This window comes from Haliaeetus leucocephalus, unplaced genomic scaffold (genome assembly GCF_000737465.1).
Source record: "Haliaeetus leucocephalus isolate CR32 unplaced genomic scaffold, Haliaeetus_leucocephalus-4.0 Scaffold678, whole genome shotgun sequence".
Taxonomy (NCBI): domain Eukaryota; kingdom Metazoa; phylum Chordata; class Aves; order Accipitriformes; family Accipitridae; genus Haliaeetus; species Haliaeetus leucocephalus.
In genome coordinates this window covers 4713021-4733392 of record NW_010973114.1, presented here as the reverse complement: position 1 = coordinate 4733392, position 20372 = coordinate 4713021, and the positions used below count along the sequence as shown (strand labels likewise).

General features: G+C 37.5%; 1 protein-coding gene across 2 annotated transcripts in view; it reads left to right on the top strand.

Moving 5' to 3' along the window:
- Positions 1-19854, top strand: part of WDHD1 (WD repeat and HMG-box DNA binding protein 1) — a 29816-nt gene extending 9962 nt beyond the window's left edge. The window contains exons 8-26 of one of the 2 annotated variants that reach the window (XM_010579798.1): positions 1361-1453; positions 2353-2459; positions 3955-4090; positions 4254-4443; positions 4630-4820; positions 5422-5606; positions 6748-6989; positions 7465-7602; positions 8280-8436; positions 10281-10395; positions 11842-11973; positions 12326-12543; positions 14300-14430; positions 15381-15437; positions 16335-16378; positions 16537-16695; positions 17092-17225; positions 18422-18557; positions 19141-19854. In XM_010579798.1, the coding sequence (XP_010578100.1) occupies positions 1361-1453; positions 2353-2459; positions 3955-4090; positions 4254-4443; positions 4630-4820; positions 5422-5606; positions 6748-6989; positions 7465-7602; positions 8280-8436; positions 10281-10395; positions 11842-11973; positions 12326-12543; positions 14300-14430; positions 15381-15437; positions 16335-16378; positions 16537-16695; positions 17092-17225; positions 18422-18557; positions 19141-19341 (2766 nt within the window). In that variant the 3' untranslated portion in view covers positions 19342-19854. Of the gene's footprint in view, positions 1-1360; positions 1454-2352; positions 2460-3954; positions 4091-4253; positions 4444-4629; positions 4821-5421; positions 5607-6747; positions 6990-7464; positions 7603-8279; positions 8437-10280; positions 10396-11841; positions 11974-12325; positions 12544-14299; positions 14431-15380; positions 15438-16334; positions 16379-16536; positions 16696-17091; positions 17226-18421; positions 18558-19140 lie in introns of those variants that run through there. The other variant, XM_010579799.1, reaches the window with a different exon arrangement.
- The last annotated feature ends 518 nt before the right edge of the window (positions 19855-20372 follow it).

Here is a 20372-nt window from a genome sequence, read left to right as displayed (position 1 = left end):
TGCTGAAGAGGAAGGAACATTGTCCACAAGGGAAATAATCAAATTGCTCGCAACAGAGCATCAAAGGAGTTCAGTCTTTCTCTACTTTAAGTAATTTTTGCCCTATCAGTAATCTTGCTCTGTAAATATTTCCTTAGTAAGTTGTTCCCTTTCTTTTCACCTGAAGAACAAAGTTGATTCTCTTGTGACTAAAGGTGGTGCTGATGCATACTACAGGTCTAGCCCATTGTGTACTGCTGGAATAGTACTATGTATGGATCACTAATCACAATGTGTTGGGGAGTTAGTATGGCTATATAGATGTCTCTGTAGCATGTAACCCAGATCACCTCTGCAGCATCTGATAATGCAAAGGGGAGAGGAGGAAGGAGCAGATAAATGCGAACCTGTATGAAACGAGGCTTGCCCTGCTATACTTGAAGTAAAGGACAGGGAATTGAGCGAAAGTTGGCCATTTGGAAAAATTGTTTTATGGCTTCTGTTCTTGCCTGTGATAATAGTGTGGCAGAACCTATTCATCCTTTATTGACATTCCAGTATACTGGATCTAAAGAGTATTTTCAGTGTTTTCTCACAGTTCTTACCTGAATAATCATGTTTCCCTGCCTTAACCTTTGCGTCTGTCTACCTGTGTCCACTCTTCAAAATACCTGGCTCCTGTGATAGCATTATGTGTAACTTTTCTGTGGAAGAGAGAATGTCACCTACAGTACAAATTGTTTCAATATTCATATTGCAAAAAAACAGATACTTTTAATTTTTAGGCTAATTCACACACACAAAATGCAAGTAGTTGCCTTGCTTCTCTTACAAAGCGAATTGTTAGAAGTCTTTAAAAAACCCAAATCCTAAAAAAATAAACAGGCAGTAACATTTTTGTAGTTTTGTGAAAGATTAAATGAGCTATTTCAGGAATCAGCTATTCAAATAAGATTTATTGAGCAATTGTAACCTGATCAAAACAGATTTGGGGAGGGAGGGAAAAGGAGAACGTAAGCCTTGCGCTCAGAGCATTGGAAACTATTTATATGTGTGTGTTAGCTGTTTCATAAATAAGAACTTCTAACCTTACGGTGCAGCTGTCATTATCTTCAATTTTCTGCCAGAAAGAAATGAAGATTAAAATGAAAACAGGCATGCTTTGCTATGTTGCGTGTGGAAAGCATTAAAGAACCTTGTCATTCAAGTTACTTCAGCTTTCTTTACTTTCTTAGTTGGCATTGCTAGGATGCTAGAGAACTGTTAAATACTGAGGCAGTCACAACTGTAATACTTCTGAATGAGGGAGGTATGCTATTTGAATGTTCTGTTTGAAAGGTAACTTGTTCTAAATTGTCTGATTCTTGTTTCCTTTGAACAGTTGCTGGCAATTCCTGTAGATAAAGTTGTTAAACTATACAGAAGAGAAACCTGGGATAGTCAATTCGATCTGTCAGATACATTCATCACACAGGTAGGCACATAAACCAGGTGCTTGCAAAATCTTCCATAATTTAAATGTTACTTTGCTAGAAATTATCTTCTGGACAGTATCTCTTCCCACCCACCTCCCCCCGTCCCCACCTTGGTAATGATAGCTCACATTTTCTATTCCATTTCTGATCCTGCTACTTTATGTTGGAAAACAAGGCAAGAGATACTAGATGAGCGTCAAACATGTCTTTATGTGGCTCTGGTTCCCCTCTTTCATTTATAGTAACCTGCTAGATCTCTGAAGTCTACTGGTGAGTCACCAACTGCAGCTGAAGAACATCTGTTTTCACAGATTGCTCTAAATACATAGCTTTTTAGGGAAAATGTCAAGAGTATTATTTCTGTACAGAACAGAGATATCAGTTGTTCACTTTATATTTTATTGAGCTGAAATTTAGCTAAGTGGTAGCTGTAACTGTGCCATCTTCTTTCTTTTGACCTCATTATATATTTGGAAACCTTTGGGTTAGAGAGGACCACGTTCCTAGTGTTATTAAGATACAGAACACAGAGTCTTGGATTTTAATTTATGGAACTGTATTAAGTTCAAAATAAAGCAAGCTATGTCTAGTGCTGAGTTTGCAAAATATACTATGCTTCTGTCTACATGTCTAGAATCAGGTTTTTTCAACCTCATGGCAGCATTTAATGACAGAAGATGGATATTCTCAAAATAAAATAAGTGTGCTGTCTTTAAAGAATGGTTCTTGCAGGGAACTACCTAAAGCCAGCTCTAGTACAGGAGGCTGGATATGATTTGCTAAAGATCATTATTATTATTTTTTTATTCCAGAATACCTTCTGTTTTACGCTCCAGAATATGAATGCTGTGCGTGCATTGGTAACTTTTTTTTTTTCTATTTCTTATTTTTTCCTTAGACCTTGAATGTTGTGGCCTGGTCTCCTTGTGGGCAGTATCTGGCAGCTGGAAGTGTGGATGGGAGTATAGTGGTGTGGAATGTGGAAAACCAGGAGTGCATAGAGAGGTATTCAGTGTTGCTCCATAAGTCCCAAGTACATGTTTTTTCTTAAAATAGAATTTTGTTATCTTTTCTGTAAAACTTATTTGTGCAAATGTAGAACTCTGCCTCTTGAAAAGCCTTGATAGGATTTACAGGGCAGATCTGTAAGTTTTCTGCCAATGTTCCACTGAAAGCAAGCACTCCAGGAGGCAGCGTATGAAAGCTCAGATTGAAGAATACCATTTTACCTGGCCTCGTAGATGGTCTCCCAGCTGGTGGCGGGGCTGGGAGCACATCCACAGAGACAGAGCCAAAGCACACGGGTCAAAAGAACCATGTCAGGTCTGAGTGACACTGGCAGGCAGGGCCACCGCTCAGTGTAGACTTGAGCAAAGGGAGCAAGAGGAGGGCTATTCTTTTGTGCAACCTGAGTGATGTGCACTAATACTGCAGTTCATATGCTGAAGGGAATTCAAGGGCTGCCACATTTCCTTGTTCTACAAGGAAGCAGCTTCCACAAGAGTGTAACTCTTGGTGGTAGGTAGAAATGTGGTGGTGTTTTGCCTTCCCCCGCCATATCCAATATGCACAGAAGTATGTTCTGATTCATGTGATACACTGTTTTCCTTTCTGTGTAGCTAGAAGGATCTGGAAACATCACATTCTTAGAAATAGAATAGGGAAGGGATATGAATGTGGATTCTGTTTAAATTCCATAGTCTAGTTTTCTGTGTGCAAATATCTTTTATTACTTTTTAATTTAATAGTTGATTAAAGGACAGTTTTGATGGAAACAAATTTTCCTCACATCCCCAAGATCATTGGCAGTAAGATGTATTTTCTGAAGGGAGGGGGAACTATGGATACATCAGTCAGCCATCCTCACCTGTAGGCAAAAAATGACAAACTGACAAATTGCAGTTTATCACTTAAAGCATCTCTCATTCAAAAAAAAAAAAGGTATGATTAAGTGAGGTATAGAAGAGAAGGGATGATTTATTTATCTGTCTGAATATTTGGGGTAAGAAACATGATTGTTACTGTAATGCTTATGTTAAGAATTAAAGACAGATTATGTAAATAATTAATGGGAGGATTTTTTTGTGTGTGAGTAAAGGGTGAAAAAGATAGAGGATTAACTCATCAGTTTGGTACAAGAGAAACAGCTGAATGTTCCTTTTATAATGGTATGGTTCTGGAATGTATGACTGCTGGGGAATTACTTTGTCTTTTCTACATGTATCAGGAAGCTGTTGTTTTAAGAGTATGATCCTGTTTGATTCTTTTTTTTAAAGCTTAAATGATTTTCTCCATAGAAAAGGAAGACCTGCTGTATTTTTTTTTTTTTATAGTAACTGTTTATTCTAAAGGTGACCTATTAATTATTTTATTATGTGTCACATCACTGTAACATCACTTTCTAATACTAGTAAATATTACCACTTTTTACAATAACTCTTTGGGAGGCTTCCTCCCTGAGAGGGTTACTAAAAATCCATTATTTTTACATTCTTTTTAGGATGAAGCATGAGAAAAATTACTCAGTTTGTGGACTGGCATGGCACCCCAAATATAGGCAAATCGCGTATACAGATACTGAAGGAAATCTGGGGTTGTTGGAAAATATCGGCGGTGGAAAGAAACCAAATGACAAGGTGATCAGTACCAATTATGTTTTAAATTAACATGATTATTTAGGTCACCAAATTATATTGAAGGTTCTGTTTTGTGTGTTGAAAGTTCCCTCTTGTGTGTTAATTCATTTCTTGAATTCCATGTCCAAAAGAAGTTTTATGATGATTGGTAATCGGGTTTTAGGTTGCCAGTACAGTGACAAAGGACTACAATGATCTCTTTGATGGAGAAGATGACGACTATTTAGATGGAGATATGATTGAACCACAGTCTTCCCCAAAGGCTGGAGATAATGAAGATGATGCTGATGACCTTATGCCAACTTCAGGCCATCTGAGACGGGCAGTAATTGATGATGATGATAACTCACTAGGTACAGAATGAACTAATTTTCCAGAGCTCTTTAGTGCTGTTATTGGGACAATCTCTTAGCTTCCTCAACTCAGATATATTCTGCCTTATTTTTCCAGAGAAATCTTGACTGTTTTAAATTTTTTACCTATATTCTGTCCTAATAATATGTGTAAGATGTAATTTTTTTTTTTTTTTTAACTTCTAGATATTGGGATGATAAAAGCTAATTCCAATCTTCTTGAAAAGGAAGATGACGATGACGATCAGACTGGTGGCTTTCCAGCTTTACCACCATCATCTACACAACAGCCTTTCTATGATGGGCCAATGCCAACCCCCAAGCAAAAGCCGTTCCAGTCTGGCTCCACTCCTGCACATCTCATGCATCGTTTCATGGTAAATCTCGCTGCTGTGTGGTTATGTTGATCTAGTTGCTTTGTTAATATTGAATATTTTTCAGTTCTTGCTGTGTCTTAATCTAATCTTTTCCAAGGTTTTTTTTTTTTAATACTTCACAGTGTGCAGTTAAATAGTGGAAAGTAGCTTTGTGTTAATACAAAGACTGCATAAGGTTATGCTTTACATATCGGTTGCTTTTGATGTAGAAATAAGCACTTGGCTTTAAGACAAAAGCAAGCTATACAGTTTGTACCTGTGCTATTGAATTCTAGCAAATCTTTTTTAAAATTCTCTTTTAGCCAGAACTTGTGGATACTTTCGTGCTGTTAAGACTTGTACATTAATCATGCACTATTTCTTTCTAACTGTGAGTTCTTCACACTTAATTTTGTAAGGAGAAAGACAGCTAAGCAATGAGGATGAAACTAGTTTCTGCCTAATTCAGCTGGTTTAGAAACTACAAGTCCTGACTACACGTCTTCAGTCTTCCTCTAGCCTCCCACCTACTGTTGTTTAAATGAGAAAGTTACGGCAGGCTGGTTTACGGCAGTATGCTTGATTTGTTGGGGGGTTTTTTTGGTGGGGTTCTTTTTAATAGGTATGGAATTCTGTTGGTATCATTCGCTGTTACAATGATGAGCAAGACAATGCTATAGATGTGGAATTTCATGATACCTCCATACATCATGCAACACACCTGCCGAACTCTCTGAATCACACGATGGCTGACCTCTCTACTGAAGCTATTTTACTAGCCTGTGAGAGTACAGAGGAACTTGCAAGGTAAGCCATGGCCTTGCTCTGCAAAACCTGTAGTGTGGAATTACACTTAACTTGTTTCAAGTATTTCAGCTTTTAATTTCAGCTTGTATCACTTTTTTGAGATTTTTGGCTTTTGATTGTGCTTTTTATTTATGGGACCACTTTCGAGGAGGATTTTCACATCCGCCCACTTGAAGACTTCAAGAATATTGAAAGATGTAATTTGTTTCCTGAGGATTTTTTTTAATCCCCTTTTCAAATATGTATATACTGGAAACTTTGTGCATTGCTAGCTCAAAGGAAATCGTAAACATGAACAGTAGTTTTTCAGTCTGCTCAGATCAAAGATAAATCATAGGGGCTGTGCCATTTCCTTTCACACTGTTGCTAAGGAGACATGTTTGGAAATACCTGAAGAACTGTAAGTGTGAAGAACACAAGTTTATGAAAACCATAGAAAGATTTAAGCAGCTGGGCCACCTAGACTCTGTTCTTGCATTTAAGAACAATAGCAACTATATTTTATTGCCAGTTTCTGTGGAAATACCGTGAAGAAAGAACTTGTTTCACACAAACAGCATTATGATAAGTTGAAAAGTACCCTTTACCTTTAGAAGTATTATTTGTGTGTATTGGTTGTCTGACTCTGAAAACTTCAATTTTTTTTTTTTTTTTCTTAGTGGAAGTGGGTAGTCTCTCAAAAGCCATGGTGTCTATGAATTGCTCACAAGCAGTTTTCAGTTATTAAGATGGCAGAACTGAAGTTCCTAATTTTTTTTTGCATTTGAAACAGAACAATATGACAGACTTGTAATGACGGCTGATATTCAGGGGTACCAAGCACCTTCATTTCTTATTAATGTTAATTAAGCAGGACACTTACCTGTTTCCATCTAAAAAAATCTCCCCGCAGACCTTTGAACTGTCTCTGCTTCAGGCTTTAGAAGCTCTAAGTCTACAGTGCTGGAGGTTGAGCTGGCTCCAGTTCTTGAATGATAGGGGTAACACCTTTGCAGATGACCACTTGCAATTTGTAGTTCCTTTCTATGACCGTCACAGCTTCTAGGTCTCTGATAAAAATGTAATGTATTGGTGTATTTTCAGATACTGTATTTTTCTTCACGTTGAGATATTTGACTGTTGTTCTTTGTCTCTGCTTTAGCAAGCTCCACTGCATTCATTTTAGCTCATGGGATGCAAACAAGGAGTGGACAGTAGATATGCCAAAGGATGAAGACATTGAGGCTATCTGTTTAGGTCAAGGCTGGGCTGCTTGTGCCACTAGTGCCTTGCTGGTTCGTGTGTTTACAGTTGGAGGAGTTCAGAAAGAGATCTTCAGTCTCCCAGGTCCAGTGGTGTCTATGGCAGGACATGGAGAGCAGTTGGTGATTATTTATCACAGAGGTAGTTTTCTCCTTTGTGTCTTTTTTGAACTGGGGTTATGTTTTCAATCCTTGTCTGTTACTGGCTTCAAGCACTGGTTAATTTGTACGTAATCACTGGAAGTGTTTTCTTCTTCTTTTCCTTATGATGCTTTTACTGTCACAACCCACTGATCTTTGACTTCTGACAGCAAAGCCTACATTTTATATTCGGATGCCTAGATTAACCTGTGGGGAAGGGGAGAATTTTGTAACAGTGACATTAATAGATTAAACTTGGGTTTCAGGTAGGCCGGAATGAATTACTATGGGAAATTAAGGAAGTAGTTGTTATGCATGCTTTGTATGTCCAAAATGACAAATAGTCACTTGTCTGACAGTGGTATTCATGGATAACCCTGCATTAGAATTAGTTTTTGATTCAAAACTTAAATTTAGCCAAGAGACAAGACAATTCTTTTGTTTTCTAACATCGTCACTGAACAACTTCTTCCTAGGTACTGGGTTTGATGGGGACCAGTGCCTTGGAGTACAGCTGATGGAGCTAGGAAAAAAGAAAAAACAAATTTTGCATGGAGACCCTCTTTCTCTTACAAAGAAATCCTATTTGGCGTGGGTTGGATTCTCCGCAGAAGGTATGAAATACCTGCATGAGTGACACTGAGAAATCTTGACACTATTGGGGGAATGTTGGAGGAGATTTTGACTAATTAGTGCCCTTTTAGTAATGGTGATCTTGGGACCTAGACTCTTTTTTAATCTCCTCAATGCTAAACAAAATTCTGTTTTTCTATTCTTTCAATATATTTATTGGAAATCTTTAATATGTTTCCACTATGAATAGAATGCACTTGAACATTATCAGAACTTGTTCTCCCAATTCATTGCCCTGCTCAGTGAAAAGAAATAAACTGCATTAGTACACCATAATAGGCATGTTCAACTATGTCAGCAAAAGCCCCCTCGCCCAAAAGTTGGTAGCTTGGGAAGAGTTTTTATGATAACCAGAAAAAGTAATTGTAAAATAGCTAATTTTCTTTGGGAATCTACCTAAGTAGTATGAATTTGATTTCTTCATAAAATGTTTTACTTTTGAACTTGTCAGTTGACTAGCAGTAGTGTTGACTGTCAGAAGGTGGCGCATCTTTCTAAGGAAAGAAGTTTTTCCCAGCTAGGTTGTACTGTTTGAGTGAGAGGATTTCGTATTTGAGATATGTAAATCATTGTTTCCCAGCAGTATCCACCAGTTCAAACTTGCTCGCGTAGTAATTAGTTGCCTCTCAGAATAATTGTTTTCATTTGTAACGAACAGGTACCCCTTGTTACGTGGATTCTGAGGGAATTGTGCGGATGTTGAACCGAGGACTTGGGAATACTTGGATTCCAGTGTGTAACACGAGAGAGCATTGCAAAGGAAAATCTGATCATTATTGGGTAGTTGGCATCCATGAAAATGCCCAGCAGCTCAGGTCAGATATTTCACAAGGAGATGCTTTAGTTGTCTTGGTTTTAATTTACAGAGGACTTCTTACTATGAGAAACTGGAAACAACTTTTACTAAAACAGATGGCTGGTAAATATGCACAGTAGATGATCTAGTTCATAAATTTAGTTCTGCATGGATGTTTCATTACTAAATTGGTTTTGAATAAATTCATTAGCGTTTTATAATGTGTAATTCACTAATTTTGGCTTTTTGCCTTGACTAACAGGTGTGTGCACTTCGATGTGAAATCACATCTCTCATGCAGACACGTTCATAAGACTGCATTTTTTTAGAGAGACCTACTAAAAAGTTGCTGTTAGGAATCTGCTTCTGCTGTTGATGGTTTTGGGGGGTTTGGGTTTGTTTCGTTTGGGTTTTTTGGGTTGTGGGTTTTTTTTCTTTTTTTGCTTAGCTATGTTTTCCCCTTTTATCCCTTTCAGAAGAATCCAGTCCTGTAACTAGTCTACATCATTAGGCATAGATAAATCAGAACTGTCTGTTATTACATTAATATTTAAACTGTGGCCACGAAGAACAATTTTGTATGTAAAATTGCTCGAATATTTAGCTGAGAGTTAGACATTACTTTATCAAATGTGATACTGGTGATGTCTAAATAACTGTTTTTCTGTATTGTAACATGCATCCTGGACATTTAGTTGCTAAGCTTTGTTTGTATTCCTCTTTATTCAGTGATCTGTGTCCTTTTCCTATGAGGGCAGAATCCATCAGTTCACATATTTTACTGAAATTTAGACTCTTTGCTAGTCATGCACAATTGTAGAGTTTGGTGGGAGAGCGCATTTTATTTAAATGTATGTGAAATTCTTTGTCATCCTCTGTTTTTTTAATAAAAAGGGAAATAATTTGGTATCACTGGTAAATGTCAGTTCTCTGTTTCTTCCTTCAAATTAGTAAGTAATGTTGGCCTCCAGAAAATTCACAAAAAAATGTGCAGGACACATCACGTTGATGGGATGATCAACTGTGAGTCTGTCATCATGAGTTTTTTTACCTTCTACTCCAAGAAAGAGAGTGCTATTCTCTGAGTTGCAAAGAACATTTTATTCAAAGCCACTAGCATATTAAAGATAAGAAGGGGGGAGGGTTGTTGTAGAAACACCATATGCCTTAATTAACACAGATAGCCAGAACACTAATGCTTCCTGTTCCTTTTTTTTTTCCTAGTGTCTGAAACCATAGCTTATAAAACCAGACACTTTTGTCAATGCTGCATTGGTGCTGCTGGAAATACAGCTCTTCCCCAATCAATGTTTTGCTTAAGTGATTGTTACCAGAAAGTACCAGTTAAAATATAATGAAACAATACGCCTACCCTTTTAGTATATGCTTATCTGCTTCACTCCTCTCCTCCCCACCCCCAACCAAGTGTGTCTAAACACAGCATTCTCCTCATGAAGTCCAAAACCCCTCATCAAAATAAATCGTAGATGTGCCTGCTCTTGTTCCAGTGGCCTTCAGTTTTTCAGTAGTTTCTGATTTTAATAAATTGCATTTACGTTTTGTAATAGCTGTTAAATCGTGTATTGTGTGAGATGGAGATCTCCACATTTGGAGTTTCTAGTGTGAACAAGAGCAGCATGTGCCTTGCTGGTTTTAAACTCTTTTACCAGTTGCAGTGTAAAAATAACCCTTTATAATGCAATCTTACATATTGCTATATTTATGTCAGTAATTTAATTACTACTTTTTAAAGAACAAATCCTCTTAAAGTGCCTTGCTTCTTAGGAGACATGATTTAGACATAGAACAACTGGTGACTGTAGGTGTTGAGGATTGTATGTGTTTTTTGTTTCCCTTGCACAGGTGTATTCCTTGTAAAGGAGCCCGATTCCCTCCTACGCTACCACGGCCTGCTGTAGCAATATTACCTTTTAAACTTCCTTACTGTCAAGTTACAACAGAAAAGGGACAGATGGAGGTATGGAATGGTGTTGAGTTCACAGCTGATAGTCTCAGATGTCCCCATAGCAGGGATTATACAAGATTCCTATTAATCATCTCTACTATGAAAGAGGGTAGTACAAACTCTGAGTAAGACACGTGGCTAAGGAGTTTATTTGGGTTCAGTGTTTTGTATAGCTTTTCTGGTTTGGTTTGGTTTGGTTTACAACTGTTTCTAGAAGAATATAAGATAAAGCTGCTAGAGCTGGTTGATGCAAGGTTATATTTACACATAATCTATCTCTGACCAATGAAGTCTTTCTTACCCTCTCTTTTTTTTAGCGGGTAGTGGCTAATGTTCTAGTAAGCACCAGATTTTGGGATCCAAATCAAGACCCCCTTGAAGGTGTCTGTTTTTTGATATTTTAGGCATAACAAAATTTCTGGAAGATGTGTTTTTGAAAGGTGTACTAAGTACTCAAATTCGTATAATCTCTCTGAAAACGTAGGCCTTCCAGCTTGACTTACTCTCTTAAGGTAGAGGCTGGTCGAAGCAAGATGTGGGGACTTCTAGAAGAATATCTATATTTATTCTTCAATTTTTTTATAGGTTTAAATATTTCAATCTTGCTGTGTTCAGCTGTACTGCACAAAATAAAAATGAACATAAAATTCTAACCTCAATCTTAGAGACAGTTTAATGCTATTTGAAATTTATTCTCTTTGATAGAAGTGTAGGTTAAAAGTTTCAATAATAAACACTTTGTCATTTTTAATGAATTCTGATTCATTTGGCTCAAGTCGTTTTGTTCTTTATCTGATGGAGTATGTCTTCCATTCCACACCCACACCCTCAACCCCCCCAAGATAATAGAAGGAAAACACCCTGGGAGCTGTTAATTTAGCTTGAGGGAATATGTACTTCTGTGTAGGTAAAGATTATTCCAATACATGACTGATGAAAACATACTGGTTTTGAATAAGTTTATAATTATTTTGTAACAGAGCTAGCCTGGTCTAATAGCCATAGTAGTATTTCACTGAACAACAAGAGTTATAGTTTCTGTTTGCCTGTCTCACAGATGATGATTACTCCTACAGTTACTGAGTTATTCTGGAATATTTCCAATTTGCTGTGGGACAGAAGTTATAAGATAATCAACTTGTTCTAGAATTGTCTGTCCTTGTAGCATACTGGTGAACATGTAGGTCTCATCCTGCTGAAAGTCTGCAAGATATTTGGAATTTAACATATATGGCGACTGTTTGGATCAGTTTGTATACAGATGGTTGTTAGTGTGATCTATTTTTTCCTCAGTAGGCATTGGCTTTTAAAGAGAATTGTCTACACCTCACCCTCATTATAAGATGAAAGGAACATTTAAGAACAAGTTGATAAAATACGTTGTAAATTGTTAGGCATTATGTCATGGGCTGTTTTTCCCTCTCTGACCTCCAGCATGCATCTTCCTCCGTTTTTCAGGAACAATACTGGCGTTCTGTTGTATTTCACAACCACGTGGATTACTTATCAAAAAATGGCTATGAACTTGATGAAAATGCTAAAAGCCAGTTAGTGAAAGAACAGCAAGAACTTTTAATGAAGTTGTTTGCCGTAAGTACAAATAAATAAAAAATAGAATGAATCCCTGAGACTTTATTTTGAATAGGTGGCCTTTGATGTAAACGTTGATGTGATTCCTCTTATTAGAAGTCTGGCTAATGACTGGCAATCCAACTAGTTCACAGACTATGATAAGAGGTGGAATGGTTAATATTGCTATTGCTTATCAGTATGAAGGGTTGGAGGAAGAAAAAAAAAAAATTTTTTTCTTTGCTATGCAGCTGATGATTGTTGTTGGTTTGTCTATTCATTCATTCCACCAAGACCGTAATATTCTGGTCCTAGAGTCTTGAGAGAGCTGTGTAACTGAAGTGTGTCACTCTCAAGGCTTCTTTTCTTTCAGCTGTCTTGTAAACTGGAACGTGAATTTCGTTGTATGGAACTTGCTGACCTCATGACACAAAACGTTGTGAATTTAGCTATCAAGTATGCTTCTCGCTCTCGAAGACTAAATTTAGCTCAGCGACTTAGTGAAATGGCTGTAGAAAAAGCAAGTGAGTTGGCAACAGCACCAGAAGATGAAGAGGAGGAAGAGGATTTCCGAAAGCACTTGAATGCTGGGTAACACAAATTTCTGTGATTAAAAACCTGGGAACATTTTTACTGACGAATTAACATTTTGGTCCAGTTGATGCACTTTTCTGGACCATAGTTTGCAATATATTTCTTGTGAAGTAATGGTGTGTGTTGCTCCATTTATAAATTATACATATAGAATGGTACATTCTTCCTGATCTCTTGTGAGGACTTGTTAGTACCAGGTTACTAACACAAAGGGGAAATATCTCCACTCCTTGCTTACTGTATGTTTGTGTTCAACAGCTTCAGAGGCAAAGCAGACTCAATACCAAGTGCTCTGATTTAAATTTTTTTTCTCCCCACCCTCACTCCCCCAGCTTGTACTGGTTTGGTTATTTGACTCCAACCTATTTTTTCTCTTTGTCTCAGTCTCTCTCTCTATCTCACTTCATTCCACACCTATCTTAAAATCCTTCTATCTTTCTCCAGCCCTCCCCTCTTTCAGCATCCCACCTCAGTGTATCCTATTTAATCTTGCACCCTCCTAACTAATCCCAGCTCTTCAAAGCTATGAAAATACTACAGGTTTGCTTTGCATTTTTCCCCCCTCTGTTATCTGTGCTGTCTACCTTTCCTCTCCTACCTGCATCTGCTTTGTAAAGCACGATGAGGCAAAAGATGCATGTGGTATTTTTAAAAATATAGACCATACAGAGGAGCTGTGTTCTTGCTTGGCCTCTGGATGGTACAGCTATAAGGAAAGTAGTTGCTAACCACCAGTCTGATAGCGCAGAAAAAACATCATAACGTTTTGTCAGAAACAATGTCTTCCTATAGCAATTTTATGTATGAAGTTTGGAACTTACTTAAGCAAGAGGAAGTGGTAAGTTCCTGAACTTATCTGTAGCTTTTCCCTTATTCTTCTGTGTGAAACTGCACATTCAAAACTCCTTTCTAAATGCTCTACCTTGTTCTTCTGGATCATGCGTAGAAGCTGTAATCCCATGTCTGCGACTTCAGCCACTCTGAGGGTTAAAATTCATCACAAACACTGTATTGTTCTTAGTGCCAGAGTAATCTAATACTGACATTCTGGTTGAAAGAAATGAACCTTTTGTTTATGTATACACAGATTTTAGTAATCGGCAAAGATTAGGAGGGGAAATGCAAGAAATGTACATACTACTATACTGGGAATTTAGAGAATAATCAGATTAAACATTAAAACTTGCTGCCTAAGCTTCACACTGAAAATATGTATCCATGTTACCACCTGTATTTGTTCATGTATGCAGAAAAGTAATCTGGTATTATTTATGATATTGGAGGTATATGTATTTAAATGGAGATAACAGAAGATTGTTTTATGTTTGCATTTATGTTTGTGGCAAAGTGTTCTGGCAACAATAGCAATGCACTCTGAAGGTGGGAAAAGGTTGCTGTTTCTGTTTGGGTGCTCGCTCTGTTTGTGTATGGAGCTGTTTGAAGGCCAGTGCATGTACTTTTAGCTGAGTGTGAACTTCAAGCAGTTTCATAGCTACATGTGGTCTTTCTTAAAACTACATGAGTACCACTTCAGGCAACTGCACTTGGTGTTTCAGGGTGAGCTGAAGTGGTTAATGAATCTTTATTTTATTTTTAGCAATCATCAGAGTTTAATCAGAGGTATAATGCAAATAAATGTCAAATGTTACTGTTCTTATTTCCTAAATTAGGTAAGTAAGTTAGCCTTCCATTGTTCTAGTTTTCCTTCTGAATGTGGTGACCGCTTCCTTTCTGATGAATGCCTTCCATTTAGTTACAGCAACTCTGCCACAGAGTGGAGTCGGCTGCCGGTCAGAAATGTTCAGCAGGACCAAGAAATGGAAGATGCGGAGGAAACTGATGCCTATGAGGAAGTAGAAGAAACACCAGAAGTGCATAAACAGAGTAAGAAAAATATATTCTCTGAATAGGCTGGAAGTTACCTAGATGTGTCTTTCACAGACTTAATAAGGAATTCTGGAAAATTCCCAGATTATTTGGCGTTTGGATAACTTGGCAGCCTATAGGACTATGCAAACAACAACGTTTTCTGTCTGTAGTTTTGTTTTGTTCTTTTGACATAAAATTTAGGAAAGACAGGCACGCTACCTGTCACGGGACACCACAAGTGACGTACAGGAGGTTTGATTTAGAAGCCATTTACATAAATAGAAAATAATCCCATTTGTTTCAGTGAGTTTTGAAACTGCAGCTGCAGCAGGGACTAGGTTTTCTGCTACCTAGTTAGAACAGATCTGGTAGTTTCTGATCTGTCTTACTTGGGTGTTGACATGTGAAAAAATGCACAGGAATAACAGGGTGACATGCAGTAACTCCTGCCTGTGGGCTTCTTGTTACCTGGAATTCCCTGTGGGAGATGCATGGCAGTGCCTACCTGAGTGAGCGGCTCCGTATTCCAGACTGTGCCTGCAGTCGCTGCAGAGTAACAAGTTTAGTGCGTGTCATCTGCTCTGTGGCAGCTTGCTTATGCCTTGGACTTAGTAACCATTTGAGACACCCTTGGGGAGTTTTTCTGTTATCTGATACTATTTCTAATGGACTGGGTCACTTTGTGAAACGGTTACTTTGGTTTCAGCTCAAATCTTGCAGGAGTTGAATTGATAAAGTAGTTTGCTGGGCACAGTTTAAGGAATAAGTGTACAACTCTAAGTTAAATCCAGGTAGAGATAACAGATGGTTTTGTAAAAGTGTATGTACAATTTGAAAATGAAAAGTCATGCTTTAAAATATAGATTGCTTTACTATAACTTGTCTGGTTGGGGATTTGTTTTTAAAGAAGTTATGCTATTACATTTTATTGTACTTAAATATGTACCTCTTTCTTTTTTCTGAAGGGCCAAACCCTTTCTGCAAAGGTGTCACTTCAGCAGAGGTGACTACTCCGAAGTCTGGTGAGTAAATTCCCATTTATTCCAGCATGAGAGCTTTGTTATGCTTCCTGATACCTGCTCCTGCTTTTATCCTCCATTTTCCCATTACTACTAAAATTTAGTGCATAACAGTGTTGTCAGGTGGTAACTTGCACTGATTGTTGTTCTCATGTTTTTAAGAAGTTCCTTATTCCTGTTGATGTCATCATTACCTAAAGATAACATATATGCATAACACTATTCTGATTGCCTTAGCTGTGCCAAATGCTGAAGCAGTTGTCTGCCTGGTTGTGTTACGAAGGCATTCTTTGGGACAGGGATAAAATGAGAACAATGATCAGTTGATTTGTTTTACTAATCACAGGCACATTTATTGGTTGCACTTACAAAGTAGAGTTAGTAACCCTGCTGTAGAACTGTGAGTCTGAGCAGGCATGGGCAGAGTGTGACCTTTTGCTGTGTCTTGCTTCTTACCTCCTCCCAACGCTCTAGCAAGAATAATAGGAGTGGAAACGGATTTGGGAGTGGAGGAAATACTGGGTCTTCCTTTGGATTTATATTTTAAGCTGTTGGTCCTGTGTGGCATTTCTGACGACTAATAATAGCTAAGCATGTATAGTATAACCTTTGTGGGTTTATTAAAGCGTCTTTCTCTTTATCCAACCACCTTCAAGCCTGGTGGGAACTTCTTTTCTTTGGTGTGGAATAGTTGATGCTTTTGATTTAGTTCTTCTCTTCAATTTTCAATGAACAGAGGCTGAAACACACACAATGAGTGTTAGCCTTGGTCTTTGGAAATGAGGCTAATGTTTCGTTTACCCATCTAAAATGTGCACATTGCTTCATAGATTTTTATATGTGTGTGTGTGCACACACATACACATATTTTCACATTCTTTTTTCTTTCTTATTGAATAGTTGTAATTGTATCAAGCAGCCAAGGACGAGTGAATCCCTTTAAGGTAAGAATTTTGCAGCTGGTTTGACTGCGGTGTTCTGAAAATCACAACAGATGATTATATCTAACATTTACAATATAACTGTGACAGATATCTTGGAGGGACAGAGGAGGGGAACATGACAGAAAATAAATAAAATGTCTATTTATTTGTTTTGCTAGGTGTCATCTAACAAAAAGGACCCAGTGGTCCCCTCAGCAAATGTTCTAGACACTATGAGCAAACACTCAAAGAAAACTTCTTTGTCTAGCAGTCGAGCTGTAAACAAGCAGAACCCTCCAGTTATAAAGCCTCTGATTCCCAAACCCAAGTCCAAGCAGGTAATGTTTTGAGTCTTTTTACATTGTTTCAGTGAGAAAAGAACAGTAAATTGAATTTTACCAGCTTTTATCAAGTACAAAACCCTGTTGATTAAGTAAAGTGTCTTAGATGGCAAAGTTCATTTAAGCATACTGCAGAAACTATAAAAGCACATAAAACAGCAAAAAAAACCTTTCAGTTGTAGAAATTGCATTCTGCACTGAATCATGTGCTTTTATTTTAAATAGTGTTAAATAAACATCTGCTGTGCTGAAATTGGGTGGATTAGATGCTATATTAATGCAAGTGATTACTGTGTCTTTAGGAAAGACTTGGGTTTTGTTAGGCTACATGCTAGGTGTTGTTTGAGAGTGAGGTGTTCTTACTTTTTTTTTTTTTAACTTCAATTTCTATAGGCTTCAGCAGCCTCCTTCTTCCAGGCTCGTACACCTAACTCTAGTGCAAAAACAGTGGAAGAGAGAGAAGAAAAAGCAGGAAACGAGTCCCATGAAGTCAAAGTCACTGCACAGGAGAACACTGAAAACAAAAGGTGAGTGGACACTTGTATCTCAATGCCATATTCCAATTTTGATAGAATAGCAAGTCTAAAAACTGTTCCATTTCTGAAGACGTTGGGCTGGCCAAAGTAGCGTAACATCAAGATTAAAGTGTTAGCTCACAAGTTGTCATGTTTGTGAACCCACTTCAGAAATTTAGTAAACTGCTACTTATACTATGCATATTATCAAACCTTCATAAAACACATTGGTTGGATTTCCAATTGCCGCATTACAATCACAGTGAAAGAACAGAGAAAAACATTCTGTTCATTACATCTTTCCCAGTGTGCATGGCAACGTAATTCAAAGTAGAAGTTTTGCATCAGCCTGAGACAAATAAATGTGTGAGTGAATAATAAATGAACAATGCAGAATGTAGTTTTGGGGCTCTAAGCAACGATTTTTGCCTTGATACTACTTATGCATCTGATAATGACCTTTGAATGATAAATGAAACCATGCTGCTATGCCAGTTCCAAGTATAGGAAATGCTTAAAAGTTTAAACATCTTTAGCAAATCTCCAAGGAAGTCTAAAAGCCGAGGGTTTTACGTGAAAGTGTAAAGCTTTATTTTAGCATGGTTTTTTTTAAAAGAAAACAAACAAAAAACTTAGATCACCTAAGGAGTACGTCTCTTCCTAGCTAAGACTCATAATCTGTCTCTTTCCTCTGGAGCAGATGTATTTCCTAACAATCCCAGTCCTCATGAAACTTGCATTATTATAATCATGTTTCATTTAGACTTCATTTAACTGAGGAAGATGAAGGTAATTATTATTCATTTGGACTAGCATTCTTTTCATTAACCTTTACAGATAATGTTCTAAAACAAGTGGTAAGGAGAATTGTGAAAAGGATTAGCTGAAACATGTTAATATATGTGCTCTATTTTTAGGTTGATGGGACCCTGTCAGAAAGGAAGAGAACCATTATGCTTTGTCATTCTAAAACTGAAATGTTAATCTCCATATATATCACAGTTTTAATAAAAATGCTTGACTTAGTCTTGCCTTGTCAGCATGTTCTTTAAGCATACTGCAATAGGAGAAAGCAGACTGCTGACTATATATGCCTTTTCCTTCAAGAACAAAAAAATCCAGTTAGGTGTTGTTTAGAAATGTTGTTTTGGGGGATATGGTTTTCCTATAACCTTCTTAAACAGACAATTTTTGTATGCTTGTTTTAGACCACAGACAGGATTCCAGATGTGGCTAGAAGAGAACAGAGCAAACATTTTGACAGATAATCCTGATCTGAATGAAGCAGAAGTAATAAAAGAAGGCATGAGTCGATTTAGAATGCTGTCATCAGAAGAAAGAGTGGTAAGAAAACATTCTCTAATCCTGGGGTTTTTTTGAGAATTTTTCCCCCCACTGAATTGCTTGGTTATTTTTGCTTAGGAAGTTTTTCTTTAAATTCTACTGTTCTCTATCTTCATGGACTTCAGTTTTGAATTGGGCCATGATCTACGACATATACTCTATGAAAATATAAACTGTCTGAATAGTAAGTAATAGCAGAAAGCAGCTTTTCCAAAGTGGGGAGTGCAAGAGAAACATAATCAATGAAGGAGTAGCAAAAGAGATGGGAAAGAGTTAAAAGTGACATAGCCAGGCTTAATTCATTGGGGCTTAAATTTGTTCTAAGGCCTTTTGGGTTTCTTTTTTGTCCAGAAAGACAATTAAGAGCTTCAATTTCATATACAGGTTCAAACGAAGTATAGTTTTGAAGATTTTTAGAAAAAAGGAAAGTGAGGAAATTTTTCCTAACTTGATCCTTATTAGTTCTTAACAGGAATTATTTCAGTGCTTCCTTAGAATCAGAGAAATAAGGTGTATAAAATAAAGTGGTGAGTTTTGTGGCCTAGTTTGTAGTTTTCTGTTTAATGATGTACTTTCTTCAAAGGTGTGGACTGAGAAAGCAAAAGGAGGAACAGTTAATGATTTAGCAGAAGATAAAAAGCGAAAGCGTCCCACAGCTGATGAAGATGAAGTGAAAAAGAACCAGGAGCAAAAATTAGAGGACTCAAATGTATCCAAAAAACCAAAGCCTTTAGATCAATCTACAAATGTCAGATTGTCAGCTTTTGCATTCAAGCAAAGCTAAACAATGTGGTACCTTCTCAGCATCTGTTTTCTGAAAACATTAGGTAGCTCTGTATTGAGAAATTTGCTGCCGTGCTCAAAGAGCACTAGCAAAAAGAGTGCCTTGCTCCAAATAGTCTTCTAGAAACTATTTTATTATCAATTCTTGAGAGATGTTGAATCCACTCTCCCAGTCCTTTGCAAGTTACTGCTATAAAGCTTGATAGCAAAACTAATACTAATGGACCTGTTACCTAGAAGCAGAGTTCCACACAGTGTTGTGTAGCTGTGTGCCTCAATATTTGTAATATTTGATGCTAATTACAGGTTAATCATTCTGGGGAGGATAAACTATGTCCAAAAGCTGTCCTGTGGTTTTAGAGAGGGAAAGTAATGGCTTCTATACCATTCCTTCTGCCTGCTGCAAATACTCGTAAGAGAAAGACACTCGAGGAAATGGGAGTGAGGGGGAGATAGCTTAACATGGTGCTGGTGTTCAGCTGCATTTTCAACATCTGTGGCTGTGACAGTGGCAGAGAGCAGCCCGATATGGGCAGGGACAGAAAACCAGGGCAGAAGCTGAATGAGGAAGGTCAAGTGTGCAAAAATGAGCCATTCCAGACTGTGCAAATGTACTTTCCCAGTCTGTGCCTCAGCAGGGTCCAGAAAGTGTTCAGAACTTGAAAATCTCTGTATTGTTTTATGTAATGTTTGTTTTTAAAATAAAGTGTGAATGTTTCTTTGTTTTAAGGTGGTGGTCTCCTTTGCAATGTTTGTAATTAAACAGACTTCACCTACAAGACATAGGGCAGTTGTATTTACCCTTCTCTGGAGAAAAGGCAGTAAGTATGTCTAATAAATGTACTTGAAGCAAACTCAAAGTTTGAAACTTTTTTTTTAAGGATAAGGTAAAATAACTCTTTAGCATAACAACTGTGACTGAAGAGTTCTAATTTAGGGGTTTTTCTCTGGGTTTGCTCATCCTTTCATCATTTGCTTTTTTTCATTCTTCATTTGTCTTCACGTTATTACTGAAAAGACAAAGTGACTGTC